General features: G+C 37.1%; 1 protein-coding gene across 1 annotated transcript; it reads right to left on the bottom strand.

The window, feature by feature from the left end:
• Positions 1-5,712: 5,712 nt before the first annotated feature.
• LOC149251905 (uncharacterized) lies at positions 5,713-8,187 on the bottom strand. Its single transcript, XM_089454022.1, has 3 exons — positions 6,853-8,187; positions 6,497-6,718; positions 5,713-6,350 (listed from the first exon to the last, which is right to left on the bottom strand). The coding sequence occupies exons 1-3, from the start codon at positions 8,185-8,187 to the stop codon at positions 5,745-5,747; spliced, it is 2,163 nt and encodes a 720-aa protein (XP_089310148.1). The 3' UTR covers positions 5,713-5,744.
• Positions 8,188-10,102: the final 1,915 nt, after the last annotated feature.

The raw sequence follows: 10,102 nt of genomic DNA, 5'->3' as shown, positions 1-10,102 counted from the left end.
GGCTTGAAAAATATCCTTAAGGAAATGATGAAAAGAATGGATGGAAGGAGATGGTAAGTTATGACACCATCGATTAACATGACCTTCAAGGGTGAGGAAGGAAGCCACACAAGTAAAATCTTCATCATTGATTTTGTAACATTCACAAAATTTAAGAAAATTAGAAATGTGCACAGTTATGGGTGTTCCATACTCGCCATTAAACTTCAATTGAGATAAGTGGTAAAGAGGCTCATAAGGGATTATCAATTTACCAGGGGATAGGCTAGAAAAACACCCCGAAACTATGATTTGACGATGAGCCATTTACGATAAGAGATTCAAAATAGAATCAACAAGAACAACTTGTCATCTAGCTCTCCTTCTAGCACCATTTTGTTGAAGGTGCTGTAAATACATCAACCAAGGGTGTATCCCCAATGTGAAGTTCCAGTTAGACCTCACGCTATTTGGAATAGGATCCCCATCTGGAGTATCGACCCAGTTTCCATGTATTATTATAGATTTTCCTTCGCCCTAACTGTCAGCAAGATAGAGGAATGCAAATGTTCCATCAGAAAGAAAGTGAGTGTGCTTGGTGAGTGTTTGGTTGTAAGTATGTCAAGGTTCTTCTACTACAGAGGGAGAAAAGAAAGTGAGCCTCTAAAAGAGAGGTAATAGTACCACCCTAGTAGAGGCATATGCAACCAAGAAGGATCCGTCCAACATCTAGTGGAATGGTCCACAAAGATGTGACGATCATTACAACCAATCAACAAGATAGATCTGTCTAATATCCAATGGAGTAGTCGACAAGAATGTGACAATAAGAAAAACCACTACAACACATTCTAAATATCATAAGTACTGAAATATTTGAAATAGTTCAAATACTTTAGGACAGATGAAAGGAAACATGAATCACAAATATCCACAAAATAGTATTTCAAATATTCACAATCCATGCATGAAAATGTGTCGGCCATCATGCTTCAAGTATTAAGTAAAAGTTCCAAGACACATGTATACAATGGACACCACTAGCTCCAATAGTGGAGCGTTAGAGCCACTCCTTTCTCCCCAAAAGAACTACCTTGTCTCTCTAATGCCTTGTGGAAGAAGCCAAGGTGAAAATTAATTTGCATGAACAATGTGGGTGCATATATAACAAATGGCCTGATATTTCATATCCCTTATGACTCTTGGACTACCCTCATGACTCTTTGACTTCTCATGAATTTTCAACTTCCTACATGACTCTTCACATTACATAGATGATTCTTGGAATTCCACTTCACGTTATGTTTTCTAATATAGAATTACATAATACACAAATGATGTGGCACATGATGACTAGTGACAAGACATGACATGACACTAATGACATGTACTGCATGATGATGTGGCAATGCCAAGTTGTCCTTATTATTTCTTCTTTCTTTCTATCTTCAATAAGATATGTATCCAATGCTTCATATTCATGAGAGATATGATTTATTTTTCATATCTACCCTCCAAAGGGTTGTGAATGAAATGGAGTCTTCATGCAGTCCTGATCTTTGGTCTTCTATTCTAATCTAATGTTCCTTCATATTCTTGTATAATGATCATCTTATCTCCTCAGCTCCATAAGTGTCTTATAGCATGTCCTCCTTCTCCATCTCCTTTTTCATCGTCTTTCCTTAGCATGATAGAGTTCCTACATCTGCAATACACTCATGACAAAATTACTCATTCTACTAAGCACCTAGTCTAAGATGCTACATGATGATCCAGTCACTAAGCTGAACCTAGGTGGTAGGCCGAGGGAGAGGCTCAGTGACTACGCAGTTGTGTAGCTCAGGCAGTCAAGGGTCAGGCTTGAACTGAGGAAAAATATTACACGGATAAGGAGCCGAGGGAGATAGATTGAGGGCTTGAGCATTGATTTTTCCCATTGTGCAGTTGTGGAAGATAGAGGAGACCATATAATTGCATAATTGTGTAGTTCACTAGCTCAGGGATGGGGCTTGAGCTTTGAGAGAGTGAAATGCATAGTTTAGGCTATACTGTGTAGGAAAATTGCGTGGTTTTGAGGCTCAAGGAGTCAAGTTGAAGGGTTTTTCACTTTTCCTATCAATTTTGCAGTTCTGGGAGGCAGAGTAGACCTGGTGATTGCGCAGTTGGACAGTTCAAGAGCTCAGGGTTTGGGCTTTGATATCAGAGACTCCATATTGTGCAGTTGGGGCAAGGATGGAGGACTGAATTCCACAAATTTTGAGGCCAAGGCTTAGGCTTGAGCATTGAAACTACACAATGTGCAATTTCAATGCTCAAGCCTGGGCCTTGGCCTTAGAAATTGCGACATTCAACCCTCCATCCTCACCCCAACTGCACACTACGAAGTCTCTGAGCTCAAGTCCAAACCATGACCTCTTGAACTATGCATTGAATAGTGTCAAGAGGTAGGGTTGCAACTTCAAGGTTGGGACTGTGTAATGCATAGTTCAAGAAGGCCAGATGAGGCTAAGTTGTTGGGAATTTTCTGAAATTTGGCTAAGTGTGGGATCAGTGAAATAGATGTGAATAGTGATAGGACTTGACTATTATCACACAGTTCTAGTGGTTGAAGAGACAACATAGATCATATATAACACATTAAAACCTACTTCCCTCGGTGTGACAACCTTTATGACGACTTACAACAAGTGTGACACTAAAGATACACTTTGCGATGACCATGATCACACTGATAATTCTTAAAACTTTAAAAATCATTGTGACAGAGGTTTACAAGGTTATATACACTCATTTACATAAAGACAACCTCTTGAAACCACCAAAACAATCTTATGTACATTTTGCGACACTTAACATGCTAGAAGATGATAAGTGTTAAAGTGTTAACGACACTAGTGATATGTGAAAAACAGTGAGAAGAATACATGCCAAAGTGAAGATAACATGAATACAACACTAATTAGATTGAAAGAAATCAAAATTGATATTTGAGAAAATGAAATGACAGTCGAAAAACAAGATGCACGAAAGTGACAATTTTTAAAAATCACTGAAAATAGAAGTACAAACATAGCTAGAAGTGAGAAAGTGTCGATATCAGTGCGCACTGACTATTGTCAAGCGTGGTGGGTTGTGATGTGACAGTGATGTGGACATGGCATGTGGTGGGTTGTGATGTGACAGTGATGTGGACATGGTATTTCGAATTATCCATAAGCAATGAGGCAATAATATACAATGGGATTAATTATCCTCTACTGTTTCATGTTTCACAAGTGCAGCAGAAAATAGATTGCAGAACACCTCCCACCCCCACATCCTTAAATATTGAAAAGGAAGGAGGAAGTGGAGGTGCAATATATGATGTTGGATCTTACTAACTTTTAGGATTACTTAGCACAATTACAAAAGATGGCGGTGAGTTAAAATGTATGTATGACATATTTTGAGGTCGTCTCTTACTAAATGTCAAATAGCTGGGGCATTAGGGGGAGGGGGGTTTCGGTGTGGCGTAGTGACATCTTCACTATCGATTATGATCAAATATCCTAGTGTGACTTGGAAGATTTTTATTGTTTAACATTGAGTAATATGCATAGTGAATGGCTAAGTGTGATTGGGGCTTAAGCCCTTAGTTCAGGCTCGTGGGCATATACATAAGGGAGATGAATATAAAGGGTTATGATGGATAAATTTTTTCTTTTGGTAGCCAAATTCAGTGGTTAAATATTTGGTGGTCTTCAGATGAAAAAATGGAAGAACACTTGAATCAATAAATTATCAAAGTTGAATGAAAGCTCAAATAAAACTATGGTTGATGTCCTAGGATATAAGTTATGAAGGTAATTTTATGAGTGAATATGAAGTGGCTCATATTCTCATTGTGAATGTGAAAATATTGATATAGTTAGGACACAATTTCCATGACTAAATATCATGGATAAGCAACCATGGTAAATCAAGCCACAATATATAAATACAAAATTAAAATTTGAATCTAATAAGGGGTTTATAGATATGAAAATATTTTAAGATGGATCTGATGAAATCATGCACAAAAAAAATCTGTAAATGTGATTGAGTGAAGTGCTAGTGGTTTGAGTATGTTTGAGTTGTAGTAGAATATCTAGCCAATTAGGAGTTGAAGTAGTGAGAGAAACACAAATAATTCTGAAGGGGAAGAAATCCTATGGGTTTGAGTTTGAAAATAGATGAAAGAGGGATTTTTTAGGAAAAGTAGGTTGGTTCTTGCACATAAGAGGGTTGGTTCCTCCTTTAGGTTAGTGCCTATAATGTTAAGGGAGTTGGTGCTTCCTTGAAGTGGGTGCTTGTAAATTCAAGGGGTGGGTGCCTTCTTCTGGTTGGAGATAGGAACATTGATGGAACAACTAGGTTACATCCTAGATGAATATTTAGACAAAAGTTGTGTGACTTTCTCCCTTTATGGGTTTTCATGTACATTTTGTGTACTTATGTGTTGCTTACCAAATTACTACTTAATTGTTTTAAATAGTTCGATATTGCTAATAATTGTTAAAATATGTTATTATACTTATTCAACCCCCCTCTCAGTATAATAAAAATGTTGCAAATTTATATTCTTAGTAATCAAAGATCTCCTCTTATAAAAAATATATTGGAATATGACAACAAAGTATTCAAAGTCTTTATACCTACACATCCATTATTGTATGCATCTAGCATACATTCATGCATCTAGCATATCATTATGTAATATCTATTTGATGTTCTTGCATTTTATCATGCCTATGCTATTATTCATCAAAATATGATTATAAGCAAACAAGAGTTAAGTTAAGATAATACCACTTTGTAACATACTCAATTCCATCAATGACTTAAGATTAGGTATTTGTTTTTCCTTTTATTAGCTTGACAATAATATTTGATACCACTTTGTCACATGCCCGACTAAATTTATTATAACCACACTTGTGTCAAACACTTTACATGCTTCAAATATATTTTATACAACTAATTGAGTAGTATTTGTATAGCATACATTTTGTCAAAACTTTTGCATAAAATCATATAAAATACATTGCTCTAATTCTAGTTGTAACAATAGTTTCATTAGGTCATTTCATCAAACAGTCTATATGAAATGAATCATTAAATTGTTTAAGCATTTCTTCAAACATTTTTCATGCAAAGTAATATACCAATTTATTCAGGTCTCCATGCAAATGATGCTTGTGTTTAGATGACCTTAATTGTTGTGTTTAGATGACCTTAATTGTTGGTTGACAAACTAGGCCTCCATGTAGATGATGCTTGTAGTGTTGCTTTTGAGAGACCCTTGATGCTACTAAGTTATGGATTAGAACCCTGATGATGTGTAAAGGTGTTGAAGAGGCTGTCATGATCCACTCTAGAATTGAGCTTCGTGTTTGGTGCCACTTATACATTTTCTACACTCAAGAGTTGGTTCTTGCACTTATGATGACTACGTCATGTATAAGCTCAAAAGGAGGTTGCAAAAATGGTTTTGAGGATTTTCATGGTTTGGACAAGATTTACAGCTGCTAGAGATGTTGAACAAGAAGTTATTTGATTTTAATTATAATATTATTTGTTGCCATTTAATTTATACAGGTACACTAATTGTAACATAAATATTTTGAACGGAGAAAGGACATTTTGCAACTTGCGAAAAGACAACCAAAACGAAACTCAAATTCAGTACCATAAGGACAAACGAGTGAAGGCACATAGATTCGACGATAAAAGACAGTAACATAACATTAATGAATCAACGCATTCAATAAACCATGAATGGTTTCAGGTGGCGTCATTATTTGATTGGTGTCACCAGTGTTGTCTTGAGTCACTTGCGTAGCCACACCGGTGTCTGAAGTAGCTTTTGGTGGATCATAACTGCTTTCGGCATGAACTTCGTGCGTCTCCTCTGTGTCCGCAGTAGTCTTTGCTGGCATCATGGAGCTGTCCACATCAGTCTGTTGCGTCTCTTCGGTATCACAAATGGCCTCCACATTAATCTTAATTTCCTGAACAGTCATCTTAGTAGTCTCATCACTGTTCACAATATCTTGTAATTTTAACTCGGTGGGACTCTCCTCAATCACCTCTTGCTGTATGTGATCGGCGTTTGTGTCACAGCTGTTACTCCCACTGCAGGACTGTTCGCATTGTTTCTCTCCCTTTTCTTCTTCTGTATTTTCCTGTTTCTTTTCTTCTTCCTCTGTATTTTCCTGTTTCTGTTTCTCTTCTCCCTCTCCTTCTGGTTGTTGTGACGTTGTAGTCGACATTGATACATCGTCTAATAGAGATGATGTTGAAGCGTATCTTTCAAATATGCCCATCATTTCTGCTCCTTTCTCAAATTCGACCTGAATGCAAGCAGATTCACAATCAAATGTTATTAATCGCAAAACAATTTTTCAATATAATCAAACCTACTCTACTCTGTAACCAACCTGCATCCATCCATCCATTATCGGATCTACTTAGATGAAAAGAAAGTATGAATACTTACTTGTTGGGTGTCTCGACTATATATGACTGGTATCTGATTTTGGTTATCCGTGTCCGTACTGATAGTAATATGCTGGAATTGGTTGTAAGGGACATCCTTAATTATGTTCCATTTCACCGGAAATCTCCCCTTCCATTCACGATCCCAACAATCAGCGGTCGCTTCAAAATCTACGGGCCCATCCATTTCAGCCACGCCACAGAAATTTCCACTCCCTTTCACCTGCATGACCAATCACCCACACTTTAGACGTACAATTTGATTATACCTAGTACAATACGCAACAAATTGCAAGACACGATATTAGTTCAATTTATTCACACAGTAAGAAATTATGAGGAAAGTGATAAGATTACCGAGAAGAATAAGAAAACTGGACGAGAGGCATTCTCACTCTGCTTATGATGGGCTTCACCGTAAGCTGCAGCTAATATTTTATTTCCTCTGCGGGTGCTCGTCCACACTCCGTGTTGCATACTACTCACCACGTTCTCCCTGCTATAAGACTTTATAACAAAAAACTTGGCATTCGAATTCTCTCTGCTAAATCCTTCTGCTGTATCTGCATTTGCGTACTCGATGTGTTCTGCATGGCCCTCACCTTGACCTTGGTCCTGGGTGGATCTTTCGCCCTCGCTGACATTCATTCTCATCAGTCGCTCTGTGATGTTGCCCACATCTTGAGACAATGATGCAGCATTACTATTATCGTTAGTATAATTATTGTCCCTAAACACCCTTCCTCTTCCTTTCCCTCTGCCACGTCGTGCTTGAACAACATTACTATATCTTCCACTGGAATGCCTGCCGGAGCTTCTCCCTCTCCCTGCGTCGAACAACCGTCGTGGTTGGGGTTGTAATTGCAATTGTGGCTGTTGTTGCAATTGTGGCGGTTGTTGCAATTGATAAGAGCCATCGGCATATGGAGGATAATAATGATGGTTGTGAATATAATTAAGAGCATTTTCATCATAATAACCATAATAACCACCATATAGAGTACCGGGTTCGTTGAAATAATACCCCCCGTTATACCCATTAATATTCACATCCATTGCAGGCCGTGGATTAGAATGTGCGTACCCATTCGGATTCATATCCACTGCAGGCGGTGGAATAGGATATGTGTACCCATTTGGATTCATATCCATTGCAGGCGGTGGGGGCGGTGGATTAGAATGTGCGTACCCATTCGGATTCATATCCACTGCAGGCGGTGGAGGCGTTGGATTAGGGTATGTGTACCCATTCGGATTCATATCCATTGCAGGTGATGGATTAGGGTATGTGTACCCATTCGGATTCACATCCATTGCAGGCGGTGGATTAGGATATGTGTAATTTGTTTGCACATTTGTCACATTATTTAGGGTACCAGGGTAATATACGCCATTATATAAATATGGGACTCGGCCCTGCCACTGCCCTTGCCCCTGTATCGTCGTATCGGTATTTTGAATATTTGAGTTTGCGCTGTTTCCTGCAACATTAACATTAGAGATACCGTCACCCTCATGCCCATTATTTGTCATGTCCAATACCCTATTATGTACATATGGGACTCGGCCCAGATCATGATCTTGTCCCTGCCCCTGGACCACCGTATTCGTATTTTGAATATTTGAGTTTGCACCGTTTCCTGAAACATTAACATTAGATACACCGTCACCCTCATGCCCATTATTCGCCATGTTCGTAAGTGGAGCTCTCAAAGAACGCACCAGAATATTCTTCTCTCAGTCGAACTCCTTCGAATTTCTATTCCGAGATACGTATTATATCTTTCAGATCAGATTCCATGCGTGACGAAAAATGGGTTATGCATGAAAATAAACCAAAATGTTTATGATATATATAGAGCAATGGCCTCCATACACAACTATATTTGGGGTCGGCCTTTTCCAGGGACGCTCTTTAATAATTTCGTGGTCTCGTTATTCCCCATATTACGGTCCTTAATTATTCTTATCTATCCCAGAAATCCAAACCAGTCAACATAGGCTTTAATTTTGAGTCGGCCTCTTCGGAAGCTATTTATAAATTTTATGAGCATAGTCAAATATATTTTTGTATTTCATCATAGTTATGAGCACAAATAATAATATCCATAATAAAATCTTGTGCCCCTCAAATGATTCCGGAGTGACCGAAGTTTAATTTATATTTAATAAAATGTCAATTATTCAACAATGATTTATTAAAATAGTTTTAAAAGGATAATTTCTATTTGTATAGAATATCAATTATTTAAACCATGATTTATTAAAATAATTTTAATTTCGATTATCATAATGGGTTATTGTAAATTTGGTCTAAAAAATCATATAGGATATGGAAATCATTTAAAAAAATAATTTATCATATAGAATATGGAAATCATTTAAAAAAATAATTTAACATAACATTTTATGGTAATTTCTAATTATTTATATAGGTTTTATGAAAAGAGTTAATATTTACGTATCAATTGGATTTATCTTGAGTTGTTGGGAGTAATAGTTATTATCATCCTCACCCAAGTTCAATTCTCGAAAGTAACATGATGAGCCTTTGAAGCTTTTCTTTGGGCCTTGAAGTGTCTTACCCACATCTATGAGTTGGAGGGTGGCCTTTTTCATTACAACGAATAAAAAAGGAAAATACTAGGAAAAGAGTTAATACATAAGTTTTGACCCAAAAAACATTTATTGAATGAGCCATGTTGGAGGGTGGAGTGTTTTGTTACATGGAAGAAAAAAGTAAAAGAGTTAAATCTCAAGTAAGTTGAGGTTTATACTTGATATAGAATATTTTACCCAAAAATCTTATGGTGATAAAAATAATGCCTCATTTTGAGCCTTGCTGTTAAATGACCCTGAGCCTTGAAGAGTTCCTTATCCACTCCTTTGATATGCAGTGTGGAGTGTTTTCTTACATGGAAGAAAAAAAATAAAAGAGTTAATGCTAAAGTTGAGGCTTATACTTGATTGATATACAACTTTTTACCCAAAAAACTTATAGTGATAGAGATAATGCCTTCTTCTCTCAAATTTTGTTTGATCATTGGCATAAGAAAACAACCTCACAATATTTCAATTGGGGATGGAATCGTTGTTATGATTGACCCTTAGTCAAGTCATTTTACATCAAATGGTAGATGTTAAAGTGAAACTGTCACCTTTTCTTGTTAAGGGGTGTCCAATTTTTAGTGATCTCACCAAGGTTGGAAGAGAACCTTTTCATACCAAGCACTTATCATAATTCTTGGCCATTTTGAGGCACATATGGCTATGCCAACCTTTTTCTTGAATCTACATTGAAGCAACACACAATTATTGCACTATAATTAAGACATTACTTCTACCAACCATGGCCCAGATGCTTTTCCTGTCACCATTCATCATTTCTATGAAGTTATCTACGGGTTTGTGCTTGGAATTCTTGTGATTAATTTAGAGGGAAGTGATAAATTCACTTATGTTCCATCATATTTCTTCATGCCTCGTCTTAGATGCAAACCTAGTGGGATGCCATTTTGAGTCATTGTGATTACCCACTTATCTATTGGACAATATAATGTGCCTAGTGATATGGTATGTGTATTCTTATTCCTACACCATTGAAAGC

The sequence above is a fragment of the Pinus tabuliformis genome, chromosome 7, assembly GCF_031772625.1.
Source record: "Pinus tabuliformis cultivar Carrire ecotype Pingquan chromosome 7, CPIR1, whole genome shotgun sequence".
Classification (NCBI taxonomy): Eukaryota; Viridiplantae; Streptophyta; class Pinopsida; order Pinales; family Pinaceae; genus Pinus; species Pinus tabuliformis.
The sequence above is the reverse complement of the archived record's forward strand: the minus strand, read 5'-3'. Positions and strand labels throughout refer to the sequence as shown.